Genomic DNA, 23,522 nt, shown 5'->3' on the forward strand with positions numbered 1-23,522 from the left:
CATTTATTTGTCTCTGAGAATGAAAGATAAATATAGAGAATGTGTTTGGGAGTTATATTGGTCTGGGAAAGTGGCAGTAGTAGCCTCGCTTTCTAAGGATAGATAGATAGTCCACTGCATTCATGCTTCTGATTCAAGCACTGCTTTATCCCTGAATAGACACTCCTGTTTGGCTTTTTTGCCTTCTGGCTTGTGAATAATGCTGCCCTGGATGCAGGAGTCCATGCTCCCAGGTCTGTTAGAGCCATGTCAGAAAGGCCATTTGGGGCTCATACTGCAATTCTGTTTTTGGTTGTTTTTTCTCATCATCATGCTATTTTCCAGAAAGACCACATAATTTTCTATTTCCCTTAGCTATTCACAAGGATTTGAGTTTTTCTACATCTTCTCCAAACTGTTATTTTTATCCATTTTTAAAAATGACCATAGTTATCCCAAGGGCTAAGTAGTAGGATAATGTTAGGGTTTTTTTTAAACTTCTATTTCTTCTCTACTTTTTATTTATAGGTAAGTTACATTTAATTTTGTATATATATTTAATTAATTTCTTATATATATTTAAGATACACAATGATCTTTATAAAATCAAATAAACATATCTACCCTCTTCCATAACGTTCTCCATATGTATGTGAGAGATGAAGACACCAAACCTACTTTTTTTTTGGTTTTTCAAGACAGGGTTTCTCTGTGTAGCTTTGCAAACCTACTTTTAGCACATCTTTCCCATACAATATGGTGTTACTAATTACAGCCTCCACACAGTGTGTCTTGAAACACCTTTCAAACTGCAGAACTTTGGCCTCTGACCTGCTTTCCCATTTTCTCTCTGCCTTTCTGTCCTTGGCCACCATCCCTCAACCACCCTGTTGATTTGACTTTTAAGAAAATCTTCTGTATGTGTTATCATATTTTGCTTTACTCCCTGTGTTTGGCTTCTTTGACTTTTCACAGTGTCACCCTGATTCAATCATGTTGTACATGGCAGAATATTCTTTTTGAATGCTGAATAGAGTTCTTTTGTATAAACTACATTTTCTTTTCCTTTAAAATTGTGTTCATCTTAAAAGAATAAGTCGTCTAAAAATCTTTCTTACTTTTTTTTAATTCATTGGTAGATACAGATTGTTTCTATATTTTGGCTATTGAGTATTTCTGTACACATAACACTGCTTTTTTTCCACTTGGGCATTTAGATCAGCATAGGAATACAAATACAAAGACTTTATGTCGGGTGAGATATAGTATCAAAATGGATTTTCTATATAAGAAATGTAATCGGACTTCTTAGTTCATTTAAAAATATCTATAGACTTGTTATGTGCAGCTGTCTCATTTGATGAAATTGATGTATTTTTGCAATGAAATATATACTTCAGCATGCAAGTCTTTACAGAGCTTTATAAATTCTCCTTTCCTTTTTCAGCTTAAAGTCAAAACTCATCATTTGCTTCAATATGGTAATTTATCCCCTCCTCCAACTTGTTAGGTCACATGACCTTCTACATGAGTAATTGGCATGTAGTTTGTGAGATGGTGTGAATAGACCTAAGACGTCTTGAGATCGAGTTAGCCACATTAGTAATGTGATATAGTAAAGTTATTTTATATAGAAGTGGTTGGGATTTCTATATTTTGGTAAAATGAAAATTCTTGTTAATCCATTAAATAAATTCCCTTAAAAATTTCACAAAACCATGAAACTTGTGTGGATTGTCCATTTTTAAGATGCTGTATGCAAATTCTCATCTACAAGTGTTTGCTCCTTTATTGAGTTGTGTAACAAGCAGCATTGATCCTGTAATCTTGACTGTTGGCTGCAGCCATTGCTTTAAACGTTAAGTTTTAACTTTTCCCTAGGTAAAAAAAGAATCATAGGGCATTGAATCCATTTGTTTAAGGGCATGTCGATTGGTAATACTTCCTAAGCCCATTTGCTCTCAGGCATAAATTGTCTTTTCCCATACAAATGAAGAGCATTAACAGAAACAAACTCCTTTAGAAATTCTCTTTGTCTGGAGAACTGAATGATGCTGAATTATATATCAGACTTTGGCTCCTGGGGGCTCTCCTGTTCATAGACACTACCTTATAGAACAGCCAAGTGGACACAGTTACACTGATGCTGCATGCTAGCTGCTGCAGTTACTCCCGGGATGGTTTATTAAGATGCAGTTTTTTTAATACTGATCAATGGAAACTGAAGCTAGTCATACACAAGAAGGTCTGATATAGTCTTTTTGATTGTGAGAATGAATTTCATGTCCCCTGAAAATAGATGTTAGATGTAGAAATTTTGAATTCCTAGAAGGTGATATGATTATAGAAAACCATCATGCTCCTATTGGTGTTTAGTTTTATTGATATGCATGGTTTGAGATTACTATAAAAGTAATAGATTTGTATGGTGTTATCTTTTTAACCAATATTTGTGCCTGGAATTCAGATTTGCTTTTTCTTTTTTTCCATATGCTCTGTTTTAAACATATGTTAAGATGTTATTTAAAACTAGAAGTACCAAAAAAAAAAAAAAAACGCACATAAAATATGTTTTCTTTATTATCAGAGGCATCAGTGCTGTCATCATTTGGAATGGGAAAGAGAGAATCTATGTTATGTCTGTAAAACAGGTTTTAATAGCACCAGATTGCTGTGGGATGTCTTTCTGTATGCTGTGAATATGTGTTGCTCCCATTGGCTAATAAATAAAGTTCTTTTGGCCTATGGCAAGGCAGCTTAGAGGCAGGTGGGAAACCCAAGCAGAGCTATGGAGAGAAGAAAGGAGAGTAGGGAGAGATGCCTAGCTGCTGCCTAAGGAGCAGCAAGATGCCAGCAGACTGGTAATGTCATGGCCATGTGGCAAAACATAGATCAATAGAAATGGGTTAATTTAAGATGAAAGAGCTGGCTAGCAAGAAGCCTGTCATAGGCTATACAGTTTGTAAATAATATTGAGCCTTTGAATGATTATTTTATAAGCAGCTGCAGGACCTTGAAGCTGGGTGGGACCATGGGGCCAGGCAGGCTAAAACTATCTATTTTTTTTATATAACTGTCTATCTCTCTTTTCTGCTGTCTTCCAAGTCTATGTAAAGTTTTACATATAATGTAAACCATTTACAGGTTTATTCCATCTGAATCTGTCTTTTGTGAATCTATAACCCTTCTCTGATCATTACAAACTGCAGCTTGGCTAAGATTGAAGGAGCAGCTTCCCAATATGGTGGAGGTACCCAGGAGAGTCATGCTTACTCCACCAAGTCTGGGGTCCATGGTGTCACCAGGTAACATGCAGCTGGCCCACAAAACCTTTTTGTCTGTGTGAGTAAAAGCTAAATATGCCATGTAGTGTGTTATGCAGCTTTGAGAGAGCTCTGTCTAACAATGTGGGAATCTCCCATGTATGCTCAAGACTGAATGCTACAGTATCTCTGTACCATGGCCTGCATGAGAGACACAAATAGGAAGCTGTTTCTGGCTCCATTATTGTGTGTTTAGAAGCCCCTTTAAAGCTCTTTTAGGCCTTATGGAAATTTGAGAGCCCCACATTGGGCGTCAAATGTAATGGTTGGTTTCTCTGGTCCCACCCGGTCCTGTGGTCCCACTTGGCTCTGAGGTCCTGCAGCTGCTTATAAAATAATAATTCAGAGGCTCAATATTATTTACAAACTGTATGGCCTATGACAGGCTTCTTGCTAGCCAGCTCTTTCATCTTAAATTAACCCATTTCTACTAATCTATGTTTCACCACATGGCCATGGCATTACCAGTCTGCTGGCATCTTGCTGCTCCTTGGGCAGCAGCTAGGCATCTCTCCCTACTCTCCTTTCTTCTCTCCATAGCTCTGCTTGGGTTTCCCACCTGCCTCTAAGCTGCCTTGCCATAGGCCAAACAATTTTATTTATTAGCCATTGGGAGCAACATATATTTACAGTGTACAGAAATACATCCCACAGCACCAGATAGAATGAACAACTTGCTGTCATTCTACCAGGTGCATTGATGTTGTCAGAAGAGCCTATGTGAAAACACTGATACAATTGTCCAGTGGGTGTGCCAACACCATAATGTTCACTGAGCATTTTCCAAGTTCCAAAGATTAGTGTTGTTGCTTGAAGAATAATTTTAGGATACCACATTTTATTTCAATCTAAAATGTTTGCTGTTGCTGTTGAATTTCCTTAGGGGTGCTATTAAAATAAAACTACAACTGTTTCATTTCATAGAGTCTTTCTCTCTGTTGTGCTAGGCTGCTGTGGTTGAATATGTACAGGCTGTACTGTGGCATTGTAATTATATATGACAATTAGGGTTTCTTGTTTTTTGTTTCAGTCATCAAAGGGATATTTTCAAGAGACAAATTCTCTCTCTCTCTCTCTCTCTCTCTCTCTCTCTGTCTGTGTGTGTGTGTGTGTGTGTGTGTGTGTGTGTACACATTTGCTGTCTGTTGAGGCCACAGGTAAATCTTGGGATGTTGTTCCTCAAGAACCATGAACCATAAAATGAGACAGAGTCTCTCACTAACCCAGAGCTCACAAATTATTATGCTAGGATAGTTGAACAGCGAATGACCAGGACCCATCCATGTATTCCTCCCCAGGGCTGTTATTATAAATGTATACTACCAGGTCAGGCTTTTGTTTTAATGTGAATAATCTCATTCTTGTACAAGCACTTTACCAAGTGTGCCATCTTCCCAACTCTTCAAATAGTAAGACTTCAAATTTCAATTCAAAGAACACAGGCTTTAAGAAAACTGGATTTTGTATTATTATTATTATTATTATTATTATTATTATTATTGATCATTGTTGTTATTTATTGCAGTTGAAGCTTTCTCCTCTTTTATGTTCCCAACTTCAATGAGTGTCTATCTTCTGTTCCTCTATGGAGTTATTAATTACCTTAGTCTTCCACCCCAAGAAGAATGGCTCTGATAATGAAATATAGATAAGTATTTCCCCATTAACTAAATAAGGCATAGTAATTGAATTAGTTTACTAAGTTGGGCTTCATCATTAATTTTTAACTAATCAATTAATTGTGTGTGTATGTGTGTGCACCATACATGTGGGAGCCTGTGGCACTCAGAAGAGGAATCTGATCCCCTGGAACTGTAATTACAGGTGGTTGTGAGCTACCATGTGGGTGCTGGGAACAGAACCTGAGTCCTCGAAAGAGGAGTGGATGCCTTAAACCATTAACCCATCTCTCCAGCTCTGGGTTTTATTATTTAAAAAAATATTTTTGTTCTCTTTAAAATCCAAAATTAGTACTTGAATGTTTATATTTGTTGGAAAATGCTGTCAACTTTGAGAGCTTTTAAAAATATTTGTTTTGGAAAAATCTATGCAAAGTATTCTATATTCTCATTTTCATATTTAATGACTTGAATGAGATATGCCTTCCTGATTCATAGCTTGGTCTTTGGGATTTTAACAACATATACACCAAGAGTTATGCTACCTGTGCGAAGGAAAATTATATGATTTTTTTTTTGCAAATACTGACTGCTCTGACAAGAAACAACAGAAGCATAGAGGGAAATAAATGTTCATGTAAAATAACACCAATTTAATATTCTACTTCCTGCTATGAACAACAACACGTGGTGGAGTTGTTCAGGAGAATCACTTTCCACTTGTATAAAATGTCTTTTATTTCATTTTATGACTTGCTATGGAGCTGGAATATCCTTCCTATTGTCTCTGTCTGTTGGTAGCTTTCAATATGAAACAGACCCAGCTTCTACCATCTGCTGTCTGTTCAGGACCGACACCAGGGTCAGCCCCTCCATGATGCCTGCTGTTGCCCAGTATAGAGCACTGCCATCCTGCAATCCAACCACTTCTCTGTTATGCCAGTTGTGTTAGGCACTGGAAACAGGACATCTAGGCCATTTGAATATTCATGTGTCAAAAGAAAGCAGGAAGACTCTTGGCTGCTGATTAGTTACAAGACAGTTAGTGGGCAGTGACATGTAGTTTTGTATACATCATTTTAGGCAAGTCAACCACTGCATTTTATTTTACGGCTCACTAATTGCTGTGTTGTTAGACAGAAAATTTCAATATCCCTATAAATAATGTCAGTTATATGAGTCAGAGAATATTGACTACATAGTTTACATTTGGCATTTCAAGCCTTGTTTGTTTACTCTCTCTCTTTCTTCCCCTCCCTCCATCCTTCCCCCTTCTTTCTCTTCTTTATTTTTTAATTTTTTTGAGACAGGATTTTTCTATATAGCCCTGGTTGTCCAGGATCTCATGGAACTCACTATGTAGACCAAGCTGCCCTAGAACTCACAGAGATTCACCTGCCTTTGTCTCTAGAGTGCTGGGATTAAAGGTTTACATAACCTTGCCCAGACTGTGATTTTATAGTTTAATGATCATTCATTTGCCTAGTATTTTATCAGAAGCACTACAGGGTGAGCCCTGAATTAGTATTTATAAAATAGTAATGAAACAAAACAAAACACCAAAAAAAGATAATGAAGTTTATGGCATAAGAAACAGAATGGATGGGCTGGAAACAAATACCCAAGTCTAGTTTGTTGAAAAAAAAATAGGGGGAGGGAGATGATTCAGACTGTAAGAGCGATTGCTATACAAGCAGGAAGAATTGAGTTCATATCTGCAGGGCTCATGTAAAAAGAAGGACATGCCTACTACCTGCCCTTGAAATCTCAGCACTACCTGGGACAGGGAGAGAAGGATCTTCGGGGCTTCCTGACCACCAGCCTAGCTCCAGGTTTAGTGAGAAACCCTGTGTCAAGGGAATAAGGCAAACAGTGACAGAGAAGGACACACACATGCAGATACCACACACACACACACACACACACACACACACACACACACACACACACTCTATATATTAGAAAGTAAAAATTGTAGGAACTAGAAGAGTTACTATAATGCTAAACCCAGTGTAGTGGCATCTAAAGTCTATTATGGTTTTTTAAAAAAATTATTTTCAGAGAGTGTAATAAGGTAGTTAAATACATTATTACTAAAATATCATGTTTTCTTAGAATATCAGAACATATTTCTCTACACTAACCTTATATTCATATCTATATGCTTGTTTTGTTTATGCTGTTATCTATCCACATGTCTATCCATTTTTCTTTCTTTCTTTCTGTCATCTAGCTAGCTATCCATCCCCCTGTGTATCCACATATCCCATGATCTATCATCAATTTTGCTCAATGTTTGGTTTGTTGATAGACTTGAAACCTCAGGGTCTGACTTTGTAACATGCAATTACATTGAAATATCACAATATGATCAAAAGAGTACTGCATTATCAAAACCAATCATTTTTTTGTTACTTGACTTCACTCTATTTTTTTTTTTTTACATTTTTGAGTTCTGTGCAAATAGAAAAGCATTCTTTGTACATAAAGGAGACTTCATACACTTTCATTTTTAATCAACTGTTGTTTTAGAACAGCATTGTTTCATATCTCTAGTCATACGAACATACATCTATTATTATGTAAAAGTTTAAAAGATTGAGCATTTACAATTTTCATTTTGTTGAAACTAATTGTTTCTCTAGATAGGTTTAGTATTTCCATAATCATTTTAAAACTTGCTCTTTATAATTTATAGAAACCATGTAGGTTAGTGATAACTATGTTAATTAAAGGGCATTATTAATGCACCTTTAGTTTCTTTCCAAACTGTGAACATGAAATCCCACTTAAATGCCATTGTATACTCACTGATCAGTGAAATGACATCTGGGCTACAGTGCCTAACATCTTTCCTTGCAACAAAAGGCTTATCTTAAAAGCTTATTTGGACCTGTGTCTGAATATACAAGCATATTCTTTATTAGCTTTTAGTTGGTATACATAAAGGATTTCCAATATTGTTTGGAGTTTTCTTCTCCATGAGCTCAACTTAGCAACAAATGTAGTCATTTGTCTGTTTCTTTAAGAGTTTAGAAAGCTCTGGGTGGTGGTGGCATATGGCTTTAATCCCAGCACTCAGGAGGCAGAGGCAGGAGTATTTCTGTAAGTTCAAGGCCAGGCTGGTCTCCAAAGTGAGTTCTAGGAGAGGCGCAAAGCTACACAGAGAAACATTGTCTTGAAAAACCAAAAAAAAAAAAAGAAGAAGAAGAAGAAGAAGAAGAAGAAGAAGAAGAAGAAGAAGAAGAAGAAGAAGGAGAAGAGTAAATACAACCACAAAACTTTTCATTCAAATTATTGTGTTATACGAAGACAATTATTTTTTGGCATATTAGTCTGCATATATTCAAATTAAACCTCATTTTTGGAATTTAGATGTCTAATTATTAAACATAAAAATAAACTGCAGTTATTTAAACTTGTTTTCCTCAAGTGTAATGAAAATATTAAAAGCATACACTTACAGTCTTATAGTTGAATTATCCTTACATATTCTATTAGACTATATATATCTTGAAAGTATTTATTAAGACCATGATGGACTAAAAACAGTCATAACAACTAATTTCTTCCTTCCTTCCTTTCTTTCTTCCTTCTTTCCTCTCTCTCTCTCTCTCTCTCTCTCTCTCTCTCTCTCTCTCTCTCTCTTTTGAGACAGGGTTTCTCTTTGTAGCGCTGGCTGTCCTGGAACTCTCTTTGTAGACCAGGCTGGCCTTGAACTCACAGCGATCTGTCTGCCTCTGCCTCCTGAGTGCTGGGATTAAAGGCATGTGACACCATTGCCTGACTTGCAGCTAATTTTTAAAAATTAGAGCTTTTGGAAGATTTTTCAAGAAATTATGAATAGAAAGATAGATGTTTTAGCAGCTTAGGGTGCTCAGCACCTCACTGCTGACCTGGGTTCTGCTCTGTGGACCCAGATCAGGAGGAGGCTCATAGCCTGTCATTTCAGTTAGAGGAGACCCGATTTGAGTCTCTGGAGGCATCTGTGCTTATGGACACATACCTACACACAGAGATACGCACATAATTAAAAACTAAAGCCTCCAAAAATTATTTGTAATCCTTTACAAGCTAATCCACAACTACTTCAGAACTATTCTTGTAGAAAAACTAGCAGTCATAAAGACCCTGGGATAAAGTTTCTCTGCTGTACCTGTGGGAAAACAGAGCAAACAGCACAGGAAGAGCCGAGTGAGTGTTGAATAAAGTGATGAATAAAACACTCTTGCAGATATTCTTGTTAAAAGCACAGCAAGTTCACGCACAGCTAACATCAGCCTCCCTTTTCTTTAAATGCAATTGAAACAACTCAACCCAAGCAGCTTGTCTACAAGGCCCTGTCAGACTCAAACACCCAAATTCCAATCATAGCCTCTTAAAGTCTATTTCTATTCACCTTTCTCAGGTTTTGTTTACCTCAAATTGTCTTTATTTCACTTAATAAATACGCAAGTTATAGTGAATTTTAGAGAAATCAATAGTTAGAACATTCTATTGTCAGATGCCGTCCACTGCTTCTGAGAGAAAGTCAGCTGTTAGCATTATGGCCTTTCTCATGTTTCAGGGCATGAAAAGAAGAAGACAAGCAGAGATGCCTGCTGCTAGGACACATTTTTGTGTCTTGAAATGTTACTGTACATTTACTGCTTTTCTAAGCATTTGTTCTCCTTGGGACTCAACAAGGTTCTTCGATTTTTTTTTTAAGCTTAGATTATTCATTGATTCTAGGCGGTCTTAAGCAATTACTTCCCATTCACTTCATATTCATTCCTTATGGGGCAATGATTTCCCAGAGGACAAGAGTCATGTGGCTCAGAGATCTTGCATTCTTATTTTACTTTGCTTTTCAATGTGAAAAACTAAAATTTCAAAATCAGGTAAGTCTTTACTGTGTCCAGTTTACATGAACACCAGTCAAGTAGGCTAATTTTTATTCATACAGTTTCTTATTTAAAACTTACTCTTCATTTGAAATACTGAATAGGCATGCTATCCGTTGCTATCAGTAGATTTAAAAACAACTTTACCATAGCTCTTGTTTGTTGGGCTCTGGTGTAAGCCACCTGTATTGGCTGTGTTTTCTGTTGATTAAAGGAAATATTTTCCTATAACAATCATTTATAATTTTACACAGGACATTGTGTGTGTGTGTGTGTGTGTGTGTGTGTGTGTATACATAGTCTGTGTGTATGTGTGTATAGCTATCTTAATGGTAGGTGTATGCATTATATATATTCAAAGACAAGAAAGAGGCAGGCAGTTGGACACTGACTTTCACCCCTTGAATAATACATAGACTAAACCTCTTTCTCTGTCCGGTTGTTGATAGGTTTCTTCTCTGGGCTGCATTTGTTGCAGACTTCACTGTAAGTCACTGCTGGCTTCACCATTGAACTACAGGGCAGAGTTTGGGGAGCAGGGTTAATAATTTCACCAGTAGGATCCTCCTCTCAACCCCTGCCTCCCATCTTAGAGCTTGTCCCTAAACTTCTTGGGTTGTAGGGGATGTCACTTTATAACTACATCTTCTCATGACGCACAGTAAACTTTTTGTTTTGAAAGGTCCATATGCATCCATGCCTGAAGCCTTATACTGCTCAGGGTCAGCTTCTTTAGAAGCCATGTGAGCTTAGGAAGGATCTTTTTAGTCCTTCTCATCGTTTGTGTGGTTATATCCTGGTGGCTGAGGAGGAAACTGGCTCCATTAGAGCCATGGCTCATATTCTCTTGCCTTATCCTAAACTCCCAGTGGGATGCTTCTTTTCTCAGAGTTCCTCTGTTAAGAAAATAGGGAACAGTTCATCATCCAGCTTTCAGCTAACTTCTTGCTCTGTACAAAAGCATTTTGGCATGTACTAGGGTCTTTCCTGTATCATCTTTCCTGCCACATTTTATGCTTTTGGTAGGTTCAAGGTTGTACTTTGTGAAACTGTTTTATTTGTAGACATTTCTCATTGTTAACTCTGCCTCCAATGTAAAATATTTAAATGTTTGCATTTGGGTTCCCATAATAAAAAAATGTATCCCCATCTCTTGCTAAACACTTATTTTTGAAGCAATGATTACTTCTCTTTCTTTTAAAAATATAACCATATATTCATCCCAATATATTTTCCTTCTTTATAACATAAAATCTAATGCCACCAATAAATTAAAGCAGTATATCTTAATAAACCCTGGCCATCTTTCTATGATGGACTTCTTTAGAATAACATTTTTTAGCGTTATATTATTTTCCTATTGTCTATTAGGTTTATTCATTTTCTCCTAATGATATACATTTTGATTGTTTAAATTTTTTGTTTTGGATTACTTTTATTTTGTTTTCTCTGTTTGTCTGTCTCTGTTGCATGTGAGAATGTGCATGTTTGTGTGTGTACTAGTGCACATGCATGGAGACCAGAGGGTGATGTCAGGTGTCTTCCTCAGTCACTGTCCACCTTAGCTTTAGAGAGAGTCTCTCACTGAAGCTGCAGCTTATCATTGGACTAGACTAACTGGCTAGTGAGCTCCAGGGATCCACCTGTCTGCCTCGGCTGACACCCCTCCCCCAACTCTAAAGTTACAGGATGCACTACTACACCCAGTTTTTATAAAAGGGGCTTAAGGGAGCCTAACTCCAGTCCTCGGGGTTGTGTGGCAAGCACTTTCCTAATGGGGCCATCTCTCTATCCCCATTTTTTTGTATTCTATTGTTTTAAAGATGTCTTTTTATTTTTTAGTATTACTTAAGACATAATCTGTTTTGGAAGACATTGCTGGCTGTAGAGGTCACAGTCTACTATAACCTGGCAGCATTCTCTAAGTTTAGCAATAAGGAAACTTCCTCCTTCCTTCTCCAGCAAAGCTTCCTGCTCTCCTTAACCTTATCTGAAGGATGTCTCTAGGCCCAGGATGCCTGACTTACCTCGAGGTTGACCCTTGACACAGATATCTGCAAACACTCTTCCTCTGGTGACCCACATGGTAATTAGGTAAATGTTCTAGCCATTTTGATAGGACCTATTGCCACATACAAAGCCTTGTGATAGGAGAGTGCCACTTAAGGCAAATAAGGGTTTGTCCTCAGCCTCCCCAATCCTATATATTCCTTATGCTCTGGAATCAAGTTGAGCTGATTCACAGAAGTCTGTCTCCCAGAGGGAGGGCTGTCTGAACTCTGTTCCCTGCTTCTGTTCCCTCCACACGGAGGACCAATGCAGCCAACAATCTGGAGGAAGAAGCAGAAGCACAATCTGTATTTTAACTAAAATTAGGGAAAGAAAAATCATTGCTATACTACCTATGATATAACCAATAAAATAAATATTAAGCAAAGAGTAAAATATACAGAAATCTGTTTTGACTGTATGTATGTAGTGTGTCTTTTGGGTATCTACTTCCCATTATAATTTATTATGAAGCATAGCAAGGGATTTGCCAATAATGATTTCCAGAAAACTGTCAAAATTATATCTATATCTATTTACACACACACTCTCTCTCTGTCTCTCTCTCTCACACACACACATACATCCACACACAAATATCTTATATTGCAATTAATAACTTAGAAGGATCATTTCATCTCTTATTAACCATGGTTTAGATGTTTTGTTCATTGCCAGTGATATGCTTAAATTTCAAAACTGTCAATATACAAAATATTTTCAAAGTAAGTATTATCTATATTTATAGAGGTACAAAAAATTTTGCAGGTATCATGACAAAATGAAGAGACAATTCTAAAGGGAAATTTTAGGCAAACTCAGCATTCCTTTTAGTCACAATCTAATTATAGTCTATTTAGACAGGGCATTTATAGGGTGAACTTCAATTAGAAAACAATGTGTTAGAATCGTATTTCAGCTCAAAATCTTTCAGTTTTAAGTAAAACCATTAGTTCAGATTCTCTATAAGTGGAGAAGGGGTGTATACCTTTCTTGGGTGTTACTATAGGAAATTGACCTTGAAAAAGCCTCTTGTGTTCTTTGGTTTTCTTAGCAATAGTGGCTTCCTGGACTTTTTGACTAATCTCTGTCTGTGTGTCTTTGTATTTTTGGGTTTTTTATACCATTTAAAATTTGAAATGGTGTTTACTATTGCACTGTGCATGGAGGTTTAGGGAGGTCTTTTTAGAAGTGGAGATAAAAATAAATCAGCTCTCCTTGTTTGAAAAGTCTCGACTAAAGTGCAGTTGTTTGCGTTGCCTTGTCAATGGATGTTTATGAGGTGAGCATAATCCTGTAACAGTTACAGCAGTGAAATACATCCCGTGCAGATAGCTAGTAAAGGACCGTGCGAGCACTGACGCTCGTGGAATTTTAATGCTCCGGAGATGGGAAACCTGGTGTCTGCTCCGGTTATTGCTGCTGTCACTGACCACAATAAAAATGGGGGTGAAATCAGGTTTTAAACACTGTTACAGAGCCATAGCTTGCACACTTCACCCGCGGCAAACATGTCAGTGTCTGCTGCTGTCTTGTTTTCCTCTGTTGGTTTAGCTCATTGAAGAATAGTAATGTTTTTGATACTTTTCTTTTGGGTATCCTGCTTCCCTTGTTTATTGGGAAGCCCAGGAGAAGGGGCATTGCTAATAGTGATGTGAGGGAAATTGTCAGTAAGATACATGGTTACTGAGGAGATTTTCATTATTGCCTGAAGTATCACTTGAGTACAGTTGAAGCTGTCAGAGCTGACTGTGAATTTAGCCTTGATACCACATGTTACCTCAGTCTTTTGTTCATGGTACATTCTTGCCAGGTATATTTGGGTTCTTCTTACAGTGAAAATCTCTAATAGAATTAAAACTTCATGTGGAGCTCCACTTTAAAGGGCAAGTTGGGAATGTTAATAGATTTCCAGATTTATTTTTGAGGCAGAGAATCATACACTCTAGACTGGCCTAGAACTGGAGTATCTGTGGTTGACCTTGAAGTCCTAATCTTCCTGCTTACACCCCCAAGTTCTGGGATTGCAACTTTGTATCACCAGCCTAGCTATCTTTCCAGTTTGTAATGATTCGTATCGAGCAAACTGTTTTCTAGAATTCAGTAAAATTAGTCAATGTTCAGTCTTCAGACTCAGAGGATTTATTTTTGTAGAATGCTGTATGAAGAATAGCATGGCCTCAGCATTTCACATGTCTAAACTTCAAGTTCATGTTTCCTGTTTCTGTGTAATTCAGGTTCAGTTCAAATAAATCATCATTTGTCATCTATATAGTATTATCTGTATAATCCTTCATTAAAGGCTTCCAGAATAAAAGAGGGAAAGGAGATGAGATAGGGCTGCTTGCACAAGGCAGAAGTCAAAGAGATGCTTTGTTGGAGTATTGTGAAGGTTAACGTGAATACAAGTATTCCTTACGATTGGGAAAAAGTAAGAGTTAAGATATTTTCATTAATTTCTATTTACTTAACCCCACACTGCTTCTGAAGAAGTGGTGAGAGAAAACAAGCAAGCAAGCTTCAGAAGGATGAAAACAGTGATTATGGGCCAAAATCAAGGTTCAGTCATCAAAGGAGATTCATTGTAATGGTCACTTGTTCTTACTTTAAATCGCCCTGCCCAGGATGAGCTCCCCAAGTCCAAGGCAGAAAGAGAAAAAGACTAAGTTATACAGTAGTGTTTGTGTAGCAAAAGGGAAGCAAGAGAGCTTAGCCTAAGCTTTTTCCAGCTCTAAGTGAACTGATCCTTCAGTATCAATAATCATAAACATAATTATCCAAAACCCAGCCTTCTCCTTATATTCCCAATGGTTATACAGACTCTTTATATTATGAAAAGTTATAGGGATAATATTATAATGTTGGAGATTTATGAAGACATTCATAAGAGCTATACAAAACTAAAAACAAGGTATACGAATAGTTCATTTACCATTTAACATAAGGTCAGGTTAAATTTCTGTATTAGTAGTCATCAAACTAAAGTTTCAGTTTAGACAAGGTCTCATATAGTATGCACTTGCAATTTCCAAGATAACACACAGCAGAGTTCCTTAGGTTGGAATGGATTTGAGCCCTTCACATGTACCACTCCAACCCTGGTAGCTTCTGAGGCACCTGTAGAATGCACAGTTGTTCATGAACCCCAGAATGAAAACACTACTAATTTAGAGAAATAGCTGGCTAATATTTTCCTTAGGGCCTCCTCAAGGAGAGTTTTGGTAGTTGTCTTTCAAGAAAGGATTTTCAAACCATTTTGCCGGGTACCAAAAGCATGCATATTTTGTTGTTATTAATTGAACAGAGAAACATGTACCCTAGCTAGCAATGTGGCTAGGAAATTTTCATGTATGAAAATTGCAGATTCTCCTTCCTCTGGTTAAATGTGGTTAAATGAACCATTGGATACGTTTATTCAGAAGTATAAATGTGATGAACCACTGCTGTAATTGGTGTTACCATGTCCTTACATATAAACAAGTATATTTAAAAAGTAGCCAACTATAACCTTGTCAGATGCCTGAACAGCTTTTTTATCAAGACTCCTGAAATATAGTACCATAAAAATAAAGGAAGACTCTAGATTATAGGATTTTCAGTGCTATCTATAGATCACATATTTATAGAAAATGCCGAGTGGAGATTCTAAGATCTACTACTTGATCTGCTGATTCCAGACACTCCCACCCCTGAGGAGACCTGCAATTCATACAGGTTCACCTGGATGCTAAATATCAGATGCAACCTGGACGAGAAAATGAATGAGTCTAGCAAGTGTTGGAAATCTCTTACTGAGCAGTTAATGGTGGTTCCCAAAAGCAAAACATGAGTAGATATTTGGACTGACTTTAATAATGCATACATGCAGAGTGTTGTAAAGAAATTTAATTATAGATGAACTTATTTTGGGTCACTGAATTTATTGTTTGAAAATTAATGTTTATTTAAAAGTGATTAAATAAATGCAAGTGTACAGAAAATGTACAAATGAAAAGTAAGATATCATGGAGAATCCTCCTCACGGTTGACTGATAAGCTGTCTGCTGATCTTTCACTTTCTAGACACATATTTGCACACTTATGATAATGTATATATAACACTTTGGTATTCTCTTTTCACTACTATTTTCCTTCATCTTTTAAAGATCCCCATTTGATTGGCCACATGGTATTGACTTAGGAGAATCATAATTTATTCTCTGAATTGTTGAACAGAAATATAAATTGACATTATCGATTCACTATTACAAAAGTCCCATGGTGAATATTTTAAGTCCCAACATTAGATTAGATTCAAAGAATAGAAAGAAGTGTTTTTAGACCACTTTGTGCATAGTTGCTTACCATCTAGATTTTGCCAACTTATACTTCTGCTTACATGACATCCGAGTGGTTTCCTTACCACAGAAACTCAGTAATTAGGTAATATGTTCAGTGTAAGGTTGTATAAAACAGTATGCTTTAAAAGGAAGGCAGCTTTATTTCTTTAAAGTTATAGTGTTTATTAGATAAATAATCATGACCTTCAAAGAGTGTATAAAATGATGCCAGTTACCAACATATACCTTTCTTATATGATAGAAAACATTTACTTTAGGTTGGTTTAGAGTGATCTTGCTTTGGAATTAATTTGCCCAATTGATTTAAGTATATTGAGAAAGATCAACAACTTATAATTGAGTTATCACAATGCATTTATAAGGCAATATACTTTAAAATATTTAATTATAGCCTAAAGTCAGTAGTAAATTCATATTTGTTCTGCCTATGTTTAGTTGCTTTAAATATTTAGCAAATTCTACTGCTAATAATTTCTCATGCAAAATGAATAAGTTGAAATCAAAGAGACCTCCATCCCAAAGCAGAAGAAATATATTTATAATTCATTTTGAAAGTAATGAAGTATTATGATGTTAATTTAATTCAATTTTTATTGACAAATTTTATCACTCAAACATGACTCAATCATTTGTAGAGCATAAAATTCAAGTTAGTTATATTAATGCCAAAATATGCACTATAGGTAATACTCAATGCATCAAAACAGTATATGTGGATTTCATGTATGAACAGAGCATGAGCCTAAATTTAGAAAAATAGAGAAATATTGAGTCAAAAATTCAGAAAACTGAGAAAATTAAATTATATATTCATATTAAGTATAATTTATGATATAAGATATGTATTATTATCTAAAACTTGCACCTGTCTTCACATTAGGTACAAACGAATAAAATTAGTATTTGTAGAAATATTCTTTCTTCCAAAATTATTTAGAAGACAAAAACTTTGATGGTCAATTGCCTTTTAGTAGAAGTTGATAAAAACTCTATCTCTTTTTGATCTTTATGTATTCAAAAATGTCTGAAGTTTTAAAAATTTGTTGAGCAATTATGTTTGAATTGAAAATGAACAAAAATTAAGCTTTTATGGTCTAGGTTCTCTTCTTCTCCTTCTTTATATAATTTCCATGCATCAAGTATTTCAAACAAGCACTCACATTAGGGGAAGTTCTAACATGATGAACTTCTGAGAGCAGATGTAATAACAAATGGAAAAGTCTTAATCACATGATTATTCTGACATAATCTAGGAGAGAATGGACTAGCTTTTGGCTAGTGGAGGACTCTAGACATAAGTTACATGATAGGTCAACAGCATCATACCAAGAGAGGAAAGGAGAGTCTGCATCAATAATTGGAAATTTTCTTTTCAAATATTATTTGGATTGTGACTAGTTTGTGAATCAGTGTGTCCACCCAACTTTCCCTAAAGTATTTAGAAATTGGACTGGAAAATACCCTGAAAATACATAATTCAAAAAAATTGTCTCAATTTCGGAGTGTTGGAAAGCAGTGTCTATTGTGGTGTAAGAAATGGGTCGGCAACACTGGACATGATATCAAACAAGGCTGTGAGCTGCAAAAGACATTCATAAATATAGCACAAAGAAGACATCTATATCCAGTCTCATGTTTCCTTATCCTCAGTGTTTGTAACTTATTAAATATGCTTTACATGTGAACATTTTAGAATCACCAAATGACATAAGAAAATCCTTCCATTTTCTTTCATCACAGAGAAGTATACAATGTCTTTGATAGTTTGATTTCTATGACAGTGGTACTACACATTAGACAGCACTAAGAAAGTTTTAGTTGCATGATGTGTTTTGTTTTGTTTTGGTTTGTTTTATTTTTTTTGTTTGTTTTTTTCTATGTGGATTTTACCATACCATCAAATAAATTAACTTTCTGTAGGGGAAAAAATGGTAAAGTAAAACCTGAGCTATATTGTGTTGAGCCAAGGAAAATGATATGACATTGTGACTTGTGTGGACATTGTTCTGAGCTTGGGTATCATTAGCTGTGTCATGTTGTGGAAACTAGATGTTCCTTGGCTTTTAAACAACTGCTTCAGTATTTCACTGTGGATCTCCTTCTTCCCTCAGGGTCGGTGCATAAACTTTTCCCGAGTTCCACATCAATAAAATGAGAGCACAAAGAATGAGAAGATAAGGAGACAGCACATCTTCATGATGCTGACTTCCAACAGAATGGACGGTCCAGTGCATCTCGGAAGTTCTTGGGACAACAGCCCAGTTCCTCCTGTTGGGAAATGTTTTCTCTCCTGCTTTCTGTGCACCAAACATTTTCAAATACTTGCTCTGCCATCTACATGAGAGGTGATGAAACTCGGCGGCGATAACTCATGATTTATGACACTGAAAATACAGAGGAATGTTAATTTGCATGCTACGGTTTCTGCAAAGCTTATTTGAATATGTAGGAGGACAAAGCAGACACAGCTATGATGTAAAGATGATACCAAAGCAAAGACTGGAGACCCACCAGCCATGCGGTTTTTGTAATGGTGACTGGTGCTTTTGACATGGAGGCATGGCGCTTGTGCTTTTGTTCGGCAAGATCTTTAGCTGCATGCAGATCATGAAATTTCCTACCAGGCTAAACAGATAATGGAGTCCACTGCCTTGTAGCTATGTCAGATAACAAAAGCCTTCTCAGTCCTCTATGACTTTGTGCCTTACAGGAATTTTCTGACTAGAAAATCTTGTCACTGTTACAACTGAAAGTGTACACGCATGACAAAATGTGGACAAGACGCCCCAAGGTACTGGATGCAAGCAGGATTTTGCCCTTTAGTTTTCCAAGACACCTTTCTTTCATTATGCACTCGGGACGAGAGAATTAATAGAGCGTTAATTCAACAGGAAGACCGCCTCCAACCAAAGACCTGGAGCGCAGCATAAGGACTCATGATTTGAGACCTTGTCTCCTGACTGGTAGATTCTCCTTTCTCAGTGTTTAGGATTTAGCAGTGCGTAAAGCATTAGTATCTGTAAACACACCTACGTGTTTGTTTGGCTTTTAATTTAAGGAAGCAGTAACCACCAAGCTTCTGCTCAGGGTTTTTTTCTTCTTTCAAGTCTCCAAGGGCTCCTCAGCGTCACAAGCCAGCAACTCTCTTTGCATGAAAATTTCAAAGTTTAATTAATATAATTAAAGGCAACAGCAAGCAGCAGCCTGTGAAGACTTTGCTCATCTTTTTTATGCCTTTTGACATTGAATGACCTATCACTGTATGCATGTTACTTGGATATTGAGAAGCACCACACCTTGGATGTGATTCAGCCCAGGAAAAAAGATCTCCTTTCTTTAGTTTATAAATTAAAATCAGGAGGGGCGCCATCAGAAAGCATTGACAATCTATGTACTATATAAATTTTTAGAAATATCACCATCGTGTCACATCAACGATGCCAAATTATGTTAGCGTGAGCAGAAACACGGTGGGGGAGGACAGCGGCAGCAGCTGAAGGAAATAGCTCAGATGATCTAGTCACTTTTGATACTGTACTTCAGATGCGAAATGGATATTCGACTGGAAACCTGACAAAGTGCGCCTGCTTTGATGTGAACTGGTATAGACAATGACCAGTGGCTGGGTCAGTGGGATGTCTCTCTGCGAGCACAAAGGCTTATCAAATGACACTAAAAATAAGTTCAACAACCATCACTTTGGAAGGGAGAAGGCGAACATTTCATGTTTGGCGGGCATGTGAGTGCACAAGATGGAAAAATCGATTTGGAGCATCCTGGTATAATTACCCACATTGTGCTCTTTATGGACATTTCAAAGGGCTTGCAGTGATACTTTTGGTTGGTGTCCAAGTTTGTGGCACTGCTCCAAGAAGCCTTACGCACACACACAAATATACAAATGCACATACATATTCTCTAGCTTGAATCTTTTTGCTCAAACTTATTTATGTCACTGACTGGCTGGATCCAAAGTCACACCTCCACATATTAATGAATAAAATTTTTACCTAAGTCTTTGTTATCAGTTTCTTTAAGCCCACATAGAACTTATACTCTCTTGGGTTGAATACATAACTCCTCTGGTTAGTAACAATATAGAATTCTATTCAATTGAAAAACATCCAGTATGTTTACAGTTGATTCACAGTTGATGCTGGGGGGGGGGTACAATGTGTGTGTGCATGTGCAATGTAGAAGGCTGATAAGTGCACCCAACTCTTTCTGCCGTAAGTCCTTATAGACATTTGTTCTGTGTCTGCCTCTAGAGCAGGACCCATGGCTACTTTCTCCAATAGGAACTTCCTTTATGATGCAGGTGTGCCCATCAGTGATATTTTAAGAGCATCCAAAATACTGTAGAAGCTCTGACTGTGTTTCTTTGGTAACCACTTTAAATTTTTACAGAATCATGTAGCATATTTGCACCACAAGAAATGTAAATAAACCTCTGCCTTTAAGTGGCAAAATAGCTTTCTTGAGATTTGTTGCACTGGCTGGAGATGTGTAATAAAAATACAACAAAGAGCTGTAAATGAAGAGGGTGAATCACAAGTCTATACATAGACTGAAAAAGTATCATTCATAAGGTTCAAAGACAGATGGAATTTCATTGCCCTTAAACTTATGAACCAGAGTAATGTTATGCTTTAATCGCAAATCTAACCAGAAATGAGAAGAATTTGTTTTTAAAATTAATCTTCTTGGCAAAGGACATTGAAACGCTCTACATGACACTTTTCATACATAGCAATAGAGCCCGTGTGATTTATCTGGACATGATGTCAGTTGAGATCTCCTTTTTTGTGCAAACAAATGGGTCTTGTCCATCATCCATTTGTGTTGCATAAGGTTGCAAAAGCAATTAAGTGGGGAACGACTCCTAACTTATGTGTCTCCTCTGCCTAGAAAGAAAGTTTTGAAGGCATCTATATATATTTCATAACAATGTCTGTTCTTTATGGATTTGATCCATAAATATTTATCTATCTGAAAACTTTGATACTTGGAATGTTTTCCGTAAAGCATTTGGTGCTTGAAGAAGAAACATTTGGTGCTAAGAGTTGCAGTGCTGATGCCTTCCCCCAAGTTAATTCTATTTTAAAAATTTATATTTCCTTCCCAATGAGATGCAGAGTAAAGCTCGAGAGTCTCCATTGACTGAGAAGCAGCATCTGTCATCTATGGTTAATTACTATTTTCTTAAGAGTGTATAAGGTTTAAAACCTTAGATTTCAAATTGTCCGGAACTTTTGCTTATATTTCCAGTGAACTTTGTTCTAATTATTTAAATAACAAATTATTCATTATTTGTTGTTTTTTAATAAATCCTTACTGGATATAAGATATGGATGTCTCTACAAACTGAATTTCATTATCTGAGTGTCGCTGACCCTTATTTACCATTCGGAGATAGACTTATTCCTTTATTTCAAAGTTGAAACACTATCTGCATTATGGCGAGCAAGTTAGTGGAGACATTTCTGATTGATTGGCATACTAGATTTTAGGTTTGAAACTTCTGAAGACAAAATTAGTAAGGTTATACATACAAGTATTAAAAAACATTGTAATTTATTCCTTTGCATTAACTTTTATTAGGTTTTCAACCCTATCACATTAGTAAGTTTATGAGAATTTAATGACTACTCCCAAAGTGGTGGGTACACACACACACACCTGCTAAATGCTAAGAATAATTAGTGCATCTGCTGTATAGTTAAAGTACTGGGTAGGTGAAGCTAGAGAATGTTGTCTGTAGTCAGGGAGCTCAGGGTAGCTAGAGCCAAGTCTCATTAGATTAGTGTTATAGCTGGTCAATGTCTGTGCTGTATTCTGAGAACACTTCAGTTTCAGGATGTCTCTGTATTTACTGGAGCTTTCTTCAGTCAACCGGGTAAAGGAAGGAATACATTTATTGAAAACCCAGAATATAGCAGGCCTCGTGCTGTTCTGTGAAATACATTTTTGTCCCCCTGCCAGAAGAAAATTCTAATACGAGAGTACACAGGACTGCGTATACATTTATATATAAATGTTTCTGCTGACGTTGCCTTCCACATGAGTCAGCTTAGGAATGAGACGAAGGAGGTCCGACATGGTAACCTAGCCACCGGCTGGCTGGCTGGCTTGAGAAGCCAGCTGTTCAGTCATAGACTGGAGACAAACTGAAATACCAAACGCTCTTCCCAGTTCTGATGTTTGCATTAAAATGGTGTAACCAGAGGCTTTATTAATTATCTCAAACTTGTGATGAGTGCCTTCTTTCTTGTAAAGTTTGGCAGTATTAGCTCTGTAAACTGCCAATGTAGTTACAGAAAAGACACTGAACTCTAACATATAATTTGGTAATTAAGTCATAATGGAGTAATTTCTTAGTTAATTTTTTTTTACAGTAGAATTTGTCAGAGCAACTTGTACTATAGTCAGTGTATGAAAAAACCTCTCAGAAAATGAGCAAGTCATTATTAAAAGTATTAATGCAGTTCATTCTGACCTTACAGTCTCATTGAGTATCTCAAATGTGCAAATAAAGAGGCAAAAAACCTTCGAACTCAACCTGGTCTGAAGCTGTTATGAGATAGTTTATACATTATAGAAATTTAAAATTTAAACTTTCTTCTAGTCAATACTGAACAAAAAAAGTTTATTTACTTAGCAATAACTATGCTTGTGTTGCCCATAGAACATAGTCAGCAGCAACTATTTTGTTGAGTAATTTGACACAGTTTAGGATCTATAAGTATATTTGAATAGTTAACCTTGCACAAACTCACCCTGGTCTTAATGTAGAAGGCTATTATAATAGTTCCATTAACCCCCCCCCCCAAAAAAAAAGGAGAAAAAGAAAAACATCCTAAATTTTGTCTCATAATCCTAATCATGGTAAAATTATTTATATCGCTGATGAGTTATCTTTACAGGATTGCAGGTATTAGTCATAATACAAAGTAAACTGTAAACATAATTAAAATGTACATTTAAGTATATTCAATATAACTAGAGATATTAGAAAAGAAATCCCAGAGTTTAGGCTATTAAAAATAAATGCATTTTTTTCATAAAGAAAAATACAAGATGGTAAACAATTTAGATACAAAGGAAAAGGGCTGGGTGCCTTCAAAGCCATAGATGGTAAAGGGAGTTGCTGCACCATGTGTCAAATCAGAAGCAAGTATAAATCTTTTGGCATGCTCATGGACTCCACCATCTGATTTGTAAAAGTAATTGGGGAAAGAGAAAACTCAAAATGTGAAACAAAACTGACCAGTCTAGCAGATGACACATATAAATGGAATTTTGACTTGATGAAATTCTAATGTAAAATCA

The 23,522-nt window shown here is 36.4% G+C and overlaps 1 protein-coding gene across 1 annotated transcript in view; it reads left to right on the forward strand.

Moving 5' to 3' along the window:
* Positions 1 to 20,205, forward strand: part of Antxr2 (ANTXR cell adhesion molecule 2) — a 131,151-nt gene extending 110,946 nt beyond the window's left edge. Inside the window, exon 17 of the mRNA XM_036201660.1 lies at positions 18,305 to 20,205. Coding sequence (XP_036057553.1) covers positions 18,305 to 18,343 — 39 coding nt within the window. The 3' untranslated portion in view covers positions 18,344 to 20,205. The remainder of the gene's footprint in view (positions 1 to 18,304) is intronic.
* Positions 20,206 to 23,522: the final 3,317 nt, after the last annotated feature.

Source organism: Onychomys torridus, chromosome 10, assembly GCF_903995425.1.
Source record: "Onychomys torridus chromosome 10, mOncTor1.1, whole genome shotgun sequence".
Lineage (NCBI taxonomy): Eukaryota > Metazoa > Chordata > Mammalia > Rodentia > Cricetidae > Onychomys > Onychomys torridus.